At 52.7% G+C, this 15,887-nt stretch overlaps 1 protein-coding gene across 4 annotated transcripts in view; it reads left to right on the top strand.

Moving 5' to 3' along the window:
• Positions 1 to 15,887, top strand: part of CALN1 (calneuron 1) — a 179,858-nt gene that overhangs the window by 35,072 nt on the left and 128,899 nt on the right. For all 4 annotated transcript variants that reach the window (XM_030962826.1, XM_030962827.1, XM_030962828.1 and 1 more), the window contains one exon: positions 13,986 to 14,110. In XM_030962826.1, the coding sequence (XP_030818686.1) occupies positions 13,986 to 14,110 (125 nt within the window). The remainder of the gene's footprint in view (positions 1 to 13,985; positions 14,111 to 15,887) is intronic.

The following is a 15,887-nucleotide window of genomic DNA, read 5'->3' as shown; positions in this document are numbered from 1 at the left end:
TGAAATATGGCAGGCAATCTATGAGGAGATGCAAATTCAAACAGGCAGAGCCTTTCAGAAAATGCTGGGAATGTCAGAGGGGTCTGAGAGCATTCATTGTAGCCAGGTGCCTTCCTGAGGTGAACGGAGAGGGTTTTTAATGTTGTGTAAAAAGACCAAGTCAGTTTTATTCAGTTCATCCAGTCCCCAGGTAATGATGTACTGGGAATTGATCATATGGCAGAGCTTTGCCAGGCTGGGGAGGCTTTAATTGTGCTTTTAACCTGTGAATGTGGTTAGTGTTAAAAGTGTGAGGCAGAAACTCAAGTAAATCCTGGGTATTATGCAATAGTTCTTGGGCTATCATGAAAAAAGGGCAATAGAAACAAACTCGTTTAAAGGTCTGCTTTTAATTAACTGCAGCCTCCTTTGATAAAAGCACTAACATGTGAAAATGGTTCTCAGAATAAAGACATTAAGCAGTGGTAATAAAAGCCACAGTCTGAATTTAGTCTGTTGAACCTGGAGTCCATGGGCAGGACCTGGAGGATGCAAAGAAATTCAGTGGGTGGTTCTAAAAGTGCCCTCTCATTCCTTGAACTCAAATCAGCTTGTGGAGGCTTGCTGGGCATCCTTGCATTTGCATTTTCACAGCAGGAGAAGAGCAAATCTGGAACATCTGTACTGAATGCTGTCCTCAGGTCTGTCCCTCAGACATCTGCTCTCCTGTGCTCAGGTCTGCCCCTAGCTGGCGGTAGCTGAGGCTTCCAGGCCCCTTTTTGGTCCTGGACCTTTCCTGGCCCTCCCTTTCCCAGGCACTATGCAGCATTTCACCTGGCTGGCTCTGTTGTTCTGTGCCTCTCTGCAGGTTTGGTGGCTGTCCCTGGGGTGGGGACACTGCCCAGTGGGGTGGCAGGGCCCAGTGGGTTCATGTCTGACCCCAGCAGTGAGTGCTGCCCGGTGGAGGAGCTGCTTTGGGGCTCTCTGAGCCCTTTTCCTCACCGTCCTGTATTCCCTCCTTTGCCTGAAGTCCTTCCCTGCAGCAGGGATTTGGATGCTCAGGAGTGCAGGAAGGTTAAAATGTGAGCAGGGCAGGGCACTGGGGCTTGCCTGGGGTCACTGGCTGTCCTGCAGGTGCCTGGCACAGGTGACAGCAGGTGCAGACACACAGGTGACAGCAGGGAGGACATCTGTGTGCATCTCCTTCTCCTGGCTGCTGAATGTGAAACCAGAACGTGAGGAGCTGGGATTCATTCAGTGGTGGGAAGGGCTCTCCTGGTGCCCTGCACAAATCCAGCTTGGCTTCCTCCCTGCCAGCCCCCAGCCCTGGCATGTGCCCTGTTCCTGCCCAGGGCTCTGCAGGGCTCAGGGGGGCAGAGGCTCCCGGAGCTGAGGAGCTGCAGAGCCTGAAGAGGCTCTCTGCCCCTCAGGGTGTGCAGGGCTCAGCTCTTTGAGACCCCTCCTGCCAAGCCTTGGGCAAACTGAGGAGGGAAACCCGGCCTGGGTGAGCCCTGCTGCTGCTGCCTGTCCCAGCTGTCCCAGCACAGGAGCTGAGGTGTCCCAGCTGTCCCAGCCTGTCCCAGTCTGTCCCAGCCTGTCCCAGTCTGTCCCAGCTGTCCCAGCTGTCCCAGCCCAGGAGCTGAGGTGTCCCAGTCTGTCCCAGTCTGTCCCAGCGCCTGTCCCAGCCCAGGAGCTGAGGTGCTGCCTCCTCCAGGGATGCTGTGCCCCTGAGGGCAGGGCTGGAATACCTGCAGTGTTTCTGCTGCTGATTGGCAAATGTCCCCAAGGGTTTGAGGACGTGTCCAGAAGCTCCCAAGGATGTCACAGTAAAGTGTTCCTTGGGGTCTATTTATTCATTCAGGTCAGAGGCTCTGCTCTGACCCCTTTTAAAAGCAGCACTCGAGGAGAAATGGCCTCTCTCCTTTTCCCCCTGGATATCCCTGACCTCTCCAGGGCAGTGATTTCTCCTCAGCACGTCAACCCTTATGCAAATGACATTCCAAAGAGTTGATCAACCCTGCCAGGTATTAAGGTTGGGAAAAGCCAGCCTGAGAGCAAATCCCAGAAAAAAAAACAAGAAAATGAAGTCTCTGTAGCTGTTTCCAATTAGCCAGTGCTGTTGGTTCTCCTGGTGTTTCAGGAAGAAACATGGAAATCTCAGAGCAGAGCTTGTTTACAGAGTGCTTGTGGCTTCCAGGCCCAGCCAGCGTCAGATTTCTCTCGTACGTTCCCTTCAAATGCTGAAATAAAAATAAGGATGCTGTAATTTGTGCCACCCCGAGAGCCCAACACTGCTCCAGCAGGAAAGGATCCCTGGGGTTCCTGGAACAGCTCTACTGGATCTTCCCCGGAGCAGGAGCTTGCAGGGAAAGCAGCACAGCCTGACCCTGCTCTCCCTGCCAGGGGCTGGTGGCTCCTGGGGAGTCAGGGATGGTGAGGGGCTCCAGCATGGGCTGGGGCCAGGGGGTGCCTGGAGCTCTGGGGTTTGGCCCCTGGAAAGGGCCCAGTGATCCCAGTGACCCCACACACAGCAGTCACTGGGATCCCTGCCACAGGAGGGGGTGCATGGATGGATGATGGATGGATGGATGGATGATGGATGGATGGATGGATGGATGGATGGATGGATGGATGGATGGATGGATGGATGGATGATGGATGGATGGATGATGGATGGATGGATGGATGGATGGATGGATGGATGGATGGATGGATGGATGGATGGATGGACGGACACACAGACCACCTTTGGCAGCAGTGCTGTGTGTCCAAGGCAGCTGACATGCCCAGTGTCTGCAGGAGTGGAGCCTTTGGCACAAGAGCCCCTGCAGCCTTTGTCCCCACAGCCCGTCCCTGGGGCAGTGACAGCCAGCCTGGTGGCTCTGGGCACTCTGGGGGGGACAGGTCTCCCTCCCTCTGGCTCTGCTCACCCTCTCCCAGCAGCCTGGGATCCTCCTTGCATCCCCTTGAATCTGGACCATTGTGTCTGAGGACGCTGTTCCAAGGAAGCTGCTGGCCCTGGATGTTTGCAGGGGAAGTGCTGGGAGTGGATCTTGGTTGGAATCTTGCACCACAATCCACCCCAGTTTACATAAAATTATTCCAGCGCTGGGGTTGCCCTCGTCTCTAATTCCCTTCTGCTCTTTTCTGTGTGTTGGTGGCTCCAGTCCTCCCAGCTCCCAGGGAATTTTCTGTAGGAACCATCAGCCATTGCTTTACAAAATAACCCTCACCAGATGTCCCAAAGCCTCCTTTAAAGATGAGGTCTGGCAGAAGTCAGATTTATTGGGAGCAATTAATTGTCCTGCTAAGAGCCCTCAATGTTTTGGCATTTCATTAATAAGACGTAATCAACCACCAGGCTATTTGGAGTGTGTTACTCTGTCAGATCCGCTGTTAATTGTCATTATTTGATAGATTTCATGTTTATAATTACTGGTGTGTGACGCAGGGTGTGCTCTGAATAATCCATTGTGTATTGTTTTGTGAACCAGGGTGCTGGGGGTGCCAGCAGTCGCTGCTGCTCGTGTCTCCAGGGCTGATTTATGCCTGCCCAGGGAGGGAGCTGGACAGGAGGGAATGAACAGAAGCTCAGAAAAGTCCCCTCTGGCCAGGCTCACTGAGCAAACACTCAGCAGCTGTGAGTGGAGGAGAAAAGGGTTCAGCAGAGCAGGGAAATGTGTTGGGGATGGGTTATGGGGCTGGGGGTGACATTTCCTCCCTGCTTTGATGTGCTCCTCAGCTCAAAGCTCTGGGATATTTATTTTTCTTGCTGTCAACAAGGACCTCGTTCCCATCACTTAATTCTGAGTGATCTCGTGTTGTACTCAGGGGGAAAAAAATAAAGAGCTGAGTATTGCAGAGAAAGAGAATTGGGATCCTTTAGTGAGTGAGCAGCCAGGACTGTGGGGTGGCTCAGGCTGGGTGGTGCCCAAAGCCTCTCTGGCACCCCTGAGCTGCCCTGGGTGCTCAGCTGAACCTGCTCCTGCTGCCTTTATCCATCCTGACTTGTGGAGAAGCTGATTTCTGGAAAGGGGGGCAGGAGGAGCCCCCTGTCCATGCTGCAGGGATCCCTGCTGGGCACAGGCTGCTCCTGCCTCCCCTTGCAGCACCAACAGGAGGGGCTGGGCAGGGAAATGGGGCTGCAGCTGGGCTGCTGTGGGACCTGGCAGCTCCAGCAGCTCCCCCAGGGCAGCCCCTCCTGGGTTTTAGGGCCCAGGGGGAGCTCAGAGCCCCCAGTGTGGGAAACAATCCCTCAACAGCCCCAAATTGTCACCCTTTAATTCCAACAGCATCTTCCAGTGAGGCACCAGGGCCTGGGGATAGCTTGGAGGTGTCCCCTCTGGTCAGGCAGGTGTGTCCCTCCTGGTCACACAGGATTGTGGTGTTGTGAGGTCCCCAGGATGAGGTGAGAGATGAGAATTTTGACTCCACGTTCTCAGAAGGCTGATTTATTATTCTATTCTATTCTGTTCTGTTCTACTCTATTCTGAAATTATATACAAAAATTATACTAAAGAAAGAGAAAGGAGACATCAGAAGGCTGAACAAGAATGATCATGAAAGATTGTGACTGACTCCTCAGAGTCTGACACAGCTGGCTGGGATTGGTCATTAATTAAAACCAATTCCCATGGAACCAATCAAAGATGCACCTGTTGGTAAATTAACTCCAGTCCACATTCCCAAGCAATCAGATAATTATTGTTTTCATTATTTTCTGAAGCTTCTCAGCTTCCCAGGAGGAGAAATCCTGGTGAAGGGATTTTTCAGAAAATACCATGGTGACACAGGACACGTCCCCCCTGGTCACACCGGTGTGTCCTTCCTGAGATGTTTGTTCCAGAGGCTCCTCAGCTTTGCCACGTGTAGTGGTTTTGGTTTGTTACTTTGAGATTTTGTTAATGTTGAGATTTTTTGGTTAATGTACTAATGAGTTTGCTGGGTTTAGGGTTAATTACTAGTTAATTACTGCTGTATTTACTTCTTGTTGTGAGGTAGGATTAGGAGACAGGTAAAATAGGTTTAAAACTTTAAAAGGGTAAAAAGAAAAATGTATTAATAGTAACTAAAAGAAAGAGTAATAAAAGAGTAATAAGAATTAGAACAAAATGTTTAGAACACTTTTCTTCTTACAATTTTTAAATTGATAATGTAAGGAAATAAAACTTAAAATTTTAGTTAGTTTACTAGTTTTAGAACAGTCTTTCTTTGGTTTACTTAGGGAGAGAAGTCTGCCTCAATTCCCCATGTGCAGATCCTTCAGCTTCCCTTCTGCCTGGAGATTTGACAGGTTTCTGTAGCCTGTGTTGGTTTCTCCCCTAAATCCCTGTCACCTGAAAAAGGCTTTTTCTGGGAACCCTGTGTGATGGCTGTCCCTGGTGTTCTGTCCCAGAGGAGGGAAGGGGAGGCTGGCCCTCCCCAGGGATAAAACTTTTGTTCCCAAACTGATTTTTTCATGTTTCCAGGTGAATTATTAGTGGGGAGAAGAGATTAAAGACTTTTGTTGCATTGCTGGCTTTCTTATTTTTTTACTTTACACCATCAACTCAGAGGCTTTCCAAACCTGGAAGATGGAATTTTTTTTTTTTACTAATCTTGATTAAACACAAGTGGGGGCAGCAGCAGTGACAGAAAGTGGAAGAGGGCAGCAACAATCTGGGGATGTCTGCCAGCAGGAGGTGAGGATGAGTTTGGGAGCTGAGGTGAGAGGAAGCACTGCAGGTTCATTAAGGGGGCACTTTAAACCTGTTTGCAGTGGAGAGGGGCTTTGTGCCCTTGGGAGGGCACACGGAGCTATCAGGTCCTTGCAGTCCTGTCCTTCTGGGGATCAGCCCCAGGCACGGCTCAGAAACAACAAACAGCAGCTCTGGGCTCTGTCTGTGCTCTCCCAGGCAGAAATGCTGGGTTTGGTACCTGACCCTTCCAGACAGAAATGCTGGGTTTGATCCCAACCCAGCGCCCTCAGCTCTCATAGACAGAAATGCTGGGTTTGGTACCTGACCTGGCACCCTCAGCTCTCCCAGACAGAAATGCTGGGTTTGGTACCTGACCCAGCACCCTCAGCTCTCATAGACAGAAATGCTGGGTTTGGTACCTGACCTGGCACCCTCAGCTCTCCCAGACAGAAATGCTGGGTTTGGTACCTGGCGCTGCACCCTCAGCTGTCCCAGACAGAAATGCTGGGTTTGATCCCAACCCTGCACCCTCAGCTGTCCCAGACAGAAATGCTGGGTTTGATCCCAACCCAGCCCCTCAGCTCTCCCTCTCTGCCAGAATTCAAAGCAGCAGCAGTTGTGTCGAGATGTGCTGTCTTTTCAAGTGCCCTTCCTCTGCTTTTGCATTTGGAATTTACTGCAGAAGGTGGGAGAAGCCCCAGCACAAAACCTTGTGAAGCTCCAAGTGCTTTGTAGCTCTCGAGGGTGGAAGTTTGTGGCTCCAGGGGTGCTGTACATTACATGAGGTTGTCACTCAGATCTTGTTTTCTGCCTGGCAGAGGGATTTTTTTTCTTCCCAGGTAATCTTTGAATGCTGAGAATGATCTGTTTGTAAAGGCTTTTTTACCCAGTGATCACCATGAGGTGCTTTGCTGTTGGCATCCCAAGCCAGGTGTGCCAGATCTGCATTTCCTGCCTGAATCAGAGGAAATTTCCTTAGGATTGAGCAAAGAAATGATCAGATAGAGCCCAAATGCCATGAAAGTTTGCCAAGGGCACGTGGGGATGTGATGGGTCAGGACTGGGAATGGCCCCTGGAGGTCAGTTTGGATTTTACCTGGATCCCCAGCAGCAGATGTTCAGTGAATCTCACATGTGTGGGTTGAAATCTCGTGTTTGCAGTCCATAAATCCTTGTGAAAGGTGGAATTTGTCTGAAAATCCGTGTGGAAAAGCCAGGTCTAAGCTCTGATACCCAGCCAGGGGAGGGGGAGCCCTCCTGTGTCCCAGAAGAGCTCTCAGGGAGCTTTGGGGCTCACTCAGTGCCCTCTCAGCCCAGCCTGAGCAAATCTGGCTCCCCAGCCCTGCCCAGAGGGTCCGGTGCCCTGTGCAGTGCCCTCTGCTCTCTCCTGTTTATAAATATCCCAAATGTGCCTTCCTGGGGCTTTGGGCTCTGGGATCAATAAAGATTGGGATCAGTAGTCAGCAATCACAGACTTCCTGCAGGACTGGCCTCCCTGGGAGGATCTATGATCTCTTTTAGATAGAAAATTCTCTTTAAAGAGCCAGACTCTCTTTTTCCCCATCCCAAGGCTCCTTCCAAGGCCACTTCTCTTGGTTTGTAGTACAGCCTGCTCTCAGCCCTGGCTCTCTTCACAGTCCTGAGCTGAGCCTGGTTAAACCAGACCTGGGCAGTTCATACCCTTCCCACCTTGCTGAGCTCTGCATCCTCGGAGCTCCTCCTGAGCCAAGAGGAGCCCTTGGAGCCCTGCAGGCTCTGCTCTGGCCAGCTTGGGCTCAGATTGCGCTCCAGGTGCCAGGTTTGTGCACAAAGTAAATTAAAAAAGAGAAAAAAAAAATCTTTAAAGCTATTGTTAGCACAGGGAATGCAGGTGACAAGGGACAAAGTGACTCTTCCCAGCACAAGGATTTTGCCTTCCCTGAACTGGGCTGGCTTCAAAGCAACTGTGGGGATTTAGTCCAGCTCAGCTTCTCCCATGGCAGAGGTTAAGCCAGGCCTAACCATGACCCTCAGCTGCCCCAGCCTCCTTAGAGAGAGAGGGAAGCATGGACAGCCCCATGGAAAAGGACCAGAAATAGCAGAGGAGCCTCTCTGGGAGGTGTCCCCTGGCTCGTGCCTCATGGAGGGGCAGGTGCCCCAGGTGACACCAGGCTGTGTTTGCTCTGCTGTCCTGTGGACCCAGCTGGATCACACAGCCTCCCTCCCAGGACAGGGCCAGTGCCTCAGGGATCATTTCCTCCAAAGTGCCTGCTCTGCTCTGCTTTAGGTGTTCAAACATTGCTGTGCCCAGGGAGAAGCATCTTCAACGCCATCACTTCATCTGATGAATTTTTAAAGGGTTTAAAAGTGACCTCAGGGAATTCCCAGCTTCTGTTCCAGTTTCCCAACTGCTCCCTGAATTTTCAATATATCCCTGGGTTCCTTTCAGCCCCGAGGAAGGGCAAGGAGAGCAAAGCTTGTGCTGGTGCTCCCCTCCTGTCCTTGGCCATCCATGGAGATGTTCTTCCCATTCTTCCAGCTCAGCCTCCCTCAGCCCAGCCTGTGGCAGAGCTGGAGATCTCCATTTTCTCCTCATCCCACTTTTCCTCATTTCTGCCTGCTCTGTTGGACACCACAGGGCCCAACATCCAGCTTGGGGTCCCGCCAGGCTGCTCCCAGCCCCTGGGATCCATGGAATTGCAGCTCCATGGGGAGGGCAAACACAGGATTCTGGCTGGGTGGGACACCAGGCAGTGCCAAGGAGGTTGTGTGTTCCATGCCTGAGGCTGGAAAACCAGGATGGACTCCCCAGGGTGGATTCCCGGGCACCCTTTGGGCTGCACATGGGAGAGAGAGGAACAAGGAACCTCTTGTGAAGTGGTGACCAGCCAGGAGATCCAGGATCAGCAGAAATTGGTCCCAGTTCCACCTCAGAGATGGATCCTGGAACCTCGTGTTTAATGTTTTAATGGTCCTGTGGGGTTTTGTGGGCTCTGAGCCTCTTTGGGAAGAGCAGCACAGGGGCTGCTGAGGAAAGGGAGCCACAGACACGTGAGCAGTGTGGAGATGGCTTTTTTTAATCCTGATGGAATATTGCTATGAAAAATCTTCTAAATTCCACAAAGGTGGCTGTGCTGAGAGGCAGGAGTGGGGCTGGCAGGGCACGAAGGGGGTGGGAGCTGCTGGGAGCCTGGACAGGGACTGGAACCTGCCAGGGGACCGTGGGGACACTGCACAGACCTGGTGAGGGGTCTCTGAGTGCCTGGGTCTGAACAGCCAGGTGTCTGCTATGGAAGGCAGGAGTTTCCCTTGAAATGGAGAATGTAAACCCCCTCCCTCTGAATTACTGTAATTTTGAAATTAAGGAGCTCTCAGGCAAAGATATGGGAATAGGAATAACAGTTCTTTACTGGGAAAATTAAAAATACAAATGCAATAGTACAAAAAAACCCAAACCACTGCCAGAGTGAGAGCAGTCCCTGCCCCTGTGTGTCAGGGGTGGCACAGCCCCATCCCATGGGGGCTCAGCCCTCCTGCAGTGCCAGCTGTGCTGCTGCTGCAGCAGGGATCCTGCACAAGGGGGGAGTTTTCCTCTGCAGCTCCAGGGCTGCTGCAGATGGGCCTGGGCTCCCTCTGGCAATGCAGGGCAGCAGAAAGCTGCTCCTCTGGCAATGCACGGGGCAAAGGCTGCTGTGCTGCTCCAGGCTCAGATTGGATCCAGGTAGGAATGCTTGGCTCCTGCCCTGGGCGCAGCATCTCCCCATGGGATGCTGGAATTGGATCAGCCCTGCAGGGACACTCAGTGGCCATGGACAGCAGAGATCTCCTGGAGGGAGGATTGGCTGTGGCAGATATAAAGAAAAAACTGCCCCATGGAACAGCAGAGAACTGCCCCAGCTCTGACAGATGGGGATAGAGCACACACAGCCAGCTAAATATTTCAACCTTGGACATTGAGGTACCATGGGGACATCTCCACACACTTGTTGGGGGGTTCTTTGAGGGATTTCTGGTTCAATGTCGATGTTTTCATGGTATTTTCATGATGTTATCCAAGGGGACTGCACTGCTCCTGAATCCCCACACCGTGTTTGGTTCACAAGGTCCTGGTGGAAAAGGTGTCTGTGCTGGAGAGCCCAGCCCAGCCCAGCTCCCTGCTCAGGGGCTGCTGAGCAGCTCTGGGGAAGGGGCAGGAGCCCAGGGCCGCCCTGAGGAGGGGGCAGAGTGCTCAGATGGAACATTTGGAGAGGTAAAATACTGGCAGTGTCCTGCCCCCAGCCCCTGCTGCTGATGGTGCCGGGTGCCACCACGGGGATGGGGCAGGAGCACAGGGATGGAGGTGCAGGATGCCCCAGCTGTGGTTTGTGTGTCCCAGGGCTCACTGGGTGTAGGAGCATCGGGGGTAGGACGGTGGGGATGGATGGAGAGCAGAGATCTCTGCAGCCAGGTCAGGAACTTGGGGTTCATTGCAAAGGGCCTGGGTGCAGGGCCCTGCTGGGAGCTGCCAGCCACAGCTCAGAGCAGGCCTGAGAGAAGAGAGGGGCAGAGAGGATGAGAGGGTGAGAGAGTAAAAGCATAAGAAGAGTAAAGAGGGTGAGACAGTGAGGTTCCCGTTCCAATACAATAAATCTTCTGTGTTGAATATTCCCATTCTCACTGACCAATCTAGTACAAGATACAAATCCTACAGCATTTACATACAGCCTATAAGAATCATTACATTGCCACACTGTGTTACATTTTAAACCCTAAAAACACCTCTTTGGGACCCTTCTGCCAAGCTGTAGGGTCTGCTCTGCCCCTTGGGCCTGTCTGCAAGCAGAGGGTGTTGTTCCATCAAAAGGGGATCACCTTCAGCTGGCCACACCATTGTTTTCCAGTTGTTCAGTAACTGAGGTATCTCAAAGCTTGCTTTCATTTCAATCTCACTTACAGTTCCCACATTCTCAAAATCTTTTCCCAGACAATCATATTGATAAGGCTTTCCTGTTTCATCTTCCCCAACAACTGGGCGCTGAGAGCAGCAGGCACAGGGAAGCTGCAGGAGGTTTCTGTGTTTCTGACCTGGATGGACACTTTGGCTGCATTCAAAGTGAGCCTGTCCCAGAATCCCAGACTGGCCTGGCTGGGAAGGACCCACCCAGTGCCACCCTTGCCACGGGCAGGGAACACCTCCTGCTGTCCCAGGCTGCTCCAGCCTGGCCCTGAACACATCCAGGGATGGGAATCCCAGCCTGGGCCAGTCTGGCTGTGCCAGGACAGCCCTTCTACCCCAGACAGGCACCTACATATTCCCTGGAGCTTTTATGGATCCCACCCTAAGGGCTTTCCCACCCTGGTGCTTTGGAGCTCTCCCCCACCTGCCCCTCCTGGGCCCCTTTTTGCTGTTTTCCCCCCATTTCAGGCTTGGGTTTGGCTGCAGGTTCCTGCCTGAGGGTGCTGAGTGCTCCTGAGGCACAGCTCCACATCCCTGGGGGCCTCTGGGCCCCTTGGAGCATCCCTTGTTAAGAGCTGAGAGGTGCTGGGTTCCAGGGGCTCTGCAGGGTTTCTGCTGAATGATGTTACAGCTTTATACCCTAATATATCTGGGCAGCAGAATTTAATCCAGGATTTCTCACTCCAGGGTATCATGGCTCTCCTCCAGCACTAAAACACACCGCAGGATCCAGGTAGGAGCTGATTTTCAGCTCTTCAGCCCTCAGGGGAGAGGCATTGTCATTTTTTTTTTTAATGGTTGTAGAAGCCAAGGCTGCGAAAGTGATTTCAGGAATGCTTTAAATCCAAGGTGAGCTGCTGTTCCATCTGTGGCTGGGCTCAGGGGGTGCAGGGCTGGGGATTCCTTCACCAGGGGTGCCAGAGCCCAGCCCCATGGGCTCACTGAGTGTGCAGGGCAAGCTCACCCAGGGGGACACTGGAACTCCTGCCAAGGGATTTGAAAATTCAGTGTAATTGCTTTTAGTGCTTCTTGGGGCTGTCCAAGGGCTGGACTCCGTGACCCTTGTGGGTCCCTTCCAGCTCTGTGCTTACCCTGGGGGTGATTGTCCCGAGAAAACAGGAGCTGGTCACTGCCTGAGTGGTTTGTGGTGGGCCTGGGAACGAGTGAAGGTGGTGCAAAGGGCTGGAAGTGTCTCTGCAGTGACAGCAGAGCTGGCATTGCCTCTGAGCGTCCCTTGGCCAGGTAAAATTCCCATTTTAGTGCTGAGCAGGTGTCAGGGGGAGCAACGTCTCAGAGTGAAACCCCTGAACTGGCAAGGGCTGGGAAATTACAGATGTGCTTAATGAAACAGAACCCCTTGTTTACGCTTCTGATGTGCTGCTGGAGCAAACTGGCTCCCAAATAAAAATACTTAAAACTACGATTGGGATTTATTTACATAATTACTGCCAGGGAAATTCCTGGAGCGTGCTGAGCAGTGCAGGAGGAGCCTCCTGCTCTCCCTCTGTGCTTTCCTCCAGGTTGGTTTGCTCCTGGGGGGTCTCTCCAAGCTCTTCCCAGCCCAGGGAGCAGGGAGGCTTCTGTTCCCACTGAATCCATCTGCATTGTCTGTGTATTTGGGTTATTGGCTGGGGCACAGCCAGACCGTGCTGGTGCTGCTGGCTGGAGCAGCATTGCAGAGCTGGCACCTCCTGCTGGGCACAGAACTGAGGGTGGGCTCTGAGCAGCCCCTGCCCCGGGCACTGACAGCCCCGGGGGCTCCCAGAGCCACTCCAGCCTGTCCTGGCCACCTCCAGCCCCAGGCAGGCCCTGGCCAGCTCTGGGTGGCTCTGATGATTTATTTCTGCTGGGAATGTGCAGCCCAAAGCACAATGGGCCCGGGATGAGCTTGTGCTGATTGAATCCAGCCCTGGGCATGAGAAATCTTCCCCTTAATATTTCAATTGACTTTGGCAAACTCGCCTTCTCCTCGTGCCTCCTAAATCACAGGGTGAGTGCTGCTGACAGCAATTCCCACTCCTGCCTGGGCAGTGCCTGCCCTTCCCTGGGCTGGGGCCTGTGGGGTTTGCACACACCTCCCTGCCCAGCCTCCCCTGCACAGGGATTTCTCCTCAGCTCTCAGACAGGGGGATGGGAACGTTCTTTGTGGGGCCCTGCTCCAGTGTGGATGTTCTGCTCTCAGAGGGGTCTGCAGTGACAAACACCTTGCTCAGGGTGGTTGGCTGGGCCCTCTGAGGGGGCTGCATGCTCCAGGAGGGGTCTCAGGGGTGCCAGACCCTTCCCTGCCTTTGGAAGCTGTGCTGCTGGGCAGCGCTTGGGGCTGCCCCTGGATCCCTGGCAGTGCCCAAGGCCAGGCTGGGCACTGGGGCCTGGAGCACCTGGGACAGTGGGAGGTGTCCCTGCCATGGCAGGGGTGGCACTGGGTGGGCTTTGGGGTCCTCTCCAACCCAAACACTCCATGATGCTGTAACCTGTTCCCTGCAGGTCAGAGCCCAGTGCTCTCTGTGATTGTTACCAAGGCTGAGCTCTGCAGGCTGAGTGCTGGGCAATCCTGTTTTCCTGAGGCTCCACTGCCCTGGCTCCCCTCACTCCTCTCCAGCAGCCAGAGGCAGCAGCTGCTTTGCTGTTTGTTCCTTCAGCCCCTGCCCCAGAGCCCAGCTCCGAGCTCAGCCCACCCCTCTCACACCCACCTGGGCTGCTGCTCCACCCTTCTCGGGTTTGGTGTTGCTGAAATGGCTCCCAAGGTAGTAAACAGTCTTTTTTCCCAGCCCCATGACCAAAGAGTTGAGATTCCTCGGTTCTGCTTTCCAAGGTTGTTTATTTTCTCTGATCTGTTCCATTCTCTCTCTGCCCTGCTGAGATCTGTCCAGCAGGTCAGGTTGTGGCACAGTCCCTGCCCTTGGGATGGTGTTGGCTTTTTACACTAAGAACTGTGTGTACTTTATTGACAATAATTTTCCAATACCCATCACCTATGTTGGACAGTCTGTCTCTACTCTAAACCAATCCAGAAATGTCACTATCACAGCAGAAGATGGAGGGCAAGAAGAAGAAGGAGAAGGACAGGACATGCCCAGATTCCTCCATCTTGCCTCTTGAACCCCCATTCTAAATCCCCAAAATTCTACTGTTTCACCCTGTGACAAATTCACTGTCATTCTACTCAAACTCTTGTGGCTTGTAACTCCTCACACAAAGTTGGGAATTGTTTCCATGGGCTAAAATCAAAGGCACAGGTGTTTGTGACTCTGTGCCGAGGTCTCTGAGCCCCTGCCAGGGTCTGGAGCCCTCCAGGGCAGCCAGAGCAATGTCCTGGGTCTGACACAGCTCCTCCTCCCTCCAGCCTTTGCTCCATCCCATGACACAAAGGCAGGTAACCACAATGCCCCTCTCTTTTCCTGTTTTGGTGGCAGGGAGAAGATGCCATTCCACCATGTGACAGCTGGCTTGTTGTACAAGGGCAATTACCTGAACCGCTCGCTCTCGGCCGGCAGCGACAGCGAGCAGCTGGCCAACATCTCTGTGGAGGAGCTGGATGGTGAGTGGGGCTGGATGGGCTGGGCTGGGCTGGGCTCACTGCACCTTTCCCTGCTGCAAGGAGGCAGCTGGGAAGTTATTGTGTTTGCAGAGACCCCCGTGGCAGGAAGGAATGATGAATCTGACTCCATGTTCTTGCAGGCTAATTTATTATTTTATGATACTATATTATATTAAAGAATGCTAAACTATACTATACTAAAGAATACAGAAAGGATACTTACAGAAGATAATAATGAAAACTCCTGACTCTCTCCATAGCCCCGACACAGCTTGGCCCTGATTGGCCAAAGAGTGAAAACAACTCACAGCAGAATCCAATGGAACAATCACCTGTGGGTAAACAATCTCCAAACACATTCCACATGAGCACAACACAGGAGAAGCAAATGAGATGAAATTGTTTTCCTTTTCTCTGAGGCTCCTCAGCTTCGCAGGAGAAAAATCCTGGGTGAAGGGATTTTTCAGAGAATGTGAATGTGACAGGAAGTGGGATGGATCAGCAGATCATGGACACAGAGAATGTCCCTGACCAAAGCTGTGCTGGGAGCTATGGAGTGATTTTATTCTTAACTTTTGTCCTTCTGCATGTTTTTGAAACATTAAGCCTGCATTTTATGGGCAAAATGAGAAAATTTAGGGTCATATTGCCCCAAAGGTGTCTTTAGCCTTCCCTGAGACCCTGCAGAGCTGAGTGTGTCCTTCCCACCAAGTCTCATTTGCTTTGAGGCGCTCCCAAAGGGAGGTTCCTCTCCATGTCTCAGTGTAAGAAGATGCATGGAGGTGGCTTGTGGCTTTACAAGATGGAAAGAGCTTTAAAATTCCATTTTGCAGATCAGTGGTAGGGAGCACAGAGCAGCCCTAGTCTGGCAGGGGCCATCAGGAGGTTGTCCACATGTGCTGCCTGGAGGATCCCATCATTCCCCCTGGAAGCTGCTGCTGTTAATCCTCTCTGCCCTGGCCCGGGGTGTGTGGCCAGGTAGAGCTTCAGGTCTCCATCTGGTTCGGGGGGGAAGGTCTCCTTTGCAGGGGATTTGTGGCTTAACCTGAGTTAAGTAATTAATGTTGTTGAGTATTGTGGAATGAATTGGAGCTCTTGGTTTGCTCTCCAGTGCACACTTGGTACAAGCCATGGTTACAATCAGGGGCCTCCATGGAGAACTTTTAAAGGGAAGGGTGCAAAGTGGAACTGGACAGGCTGGAGGCATTTTGGAGAAACAGGAGGCCAACATTTCTGACCACCTGCCCCCTTTCTTGTGTGCTTTGGTAAATCAAACTTTCATTTCCCAGCCTTTCTACCTCAGAGCCTTTGGATTTGTTTGTGGGCTTTACATGAATTTAGCTCAGGCACCAACAGTGTTTTCCTCTTCCCAGTGAGGATGTGAGGACTCAGCTCAGGTAAGAGACAGCCTGAGAAACAACTTCAATGCAGCTTAGCCCAGAGCCAGGAACCCCAGCACTGCCAAGGTCACATTCTGGCCTCTTGCCTGGAGCTTGGCTTGCAGGTTTGAGTCCAGCTGAACTGAGCTGGCTCAGCCTCTCCTCGCCCCAGAGATGCCAAGAGCATGGCCAGGCACAGCTTTGCCCTGTCCTGTGTGGGGCCAGGGGGCTGATGGGCACAGCGAGGCGGGAGCAGCTCCTGCAGCTCCCTGCCAGCACAAACAAGGATTTTCTGTCAGTGCTGTCCCCATTAAAGCACGGCTGCTGGAATTGCCTGCTGGATTTGCAGAGACCTGTCAGGAGCTGCTTCGAGTGGCCCTGGGGCTGGAAGCCCTGGC

Source organism: Camarhynchus parvulus, chromosome 19 (genome assembly GCF_901933205.1).
Source record: "Camarhynchus parvulus chromosome 19, STF_HiC, whole genome shotgun sequence".
NCBI classification, from domain to species: Eukaryota; Metazoa; Chordata; class Aves; order Passeriformes; family Thraupidae; genus Camarhynchus; species Camarhynchus parvulus.
This window is presented reverse-complemented; position numbering and strand designations above follow the sequence as displayed.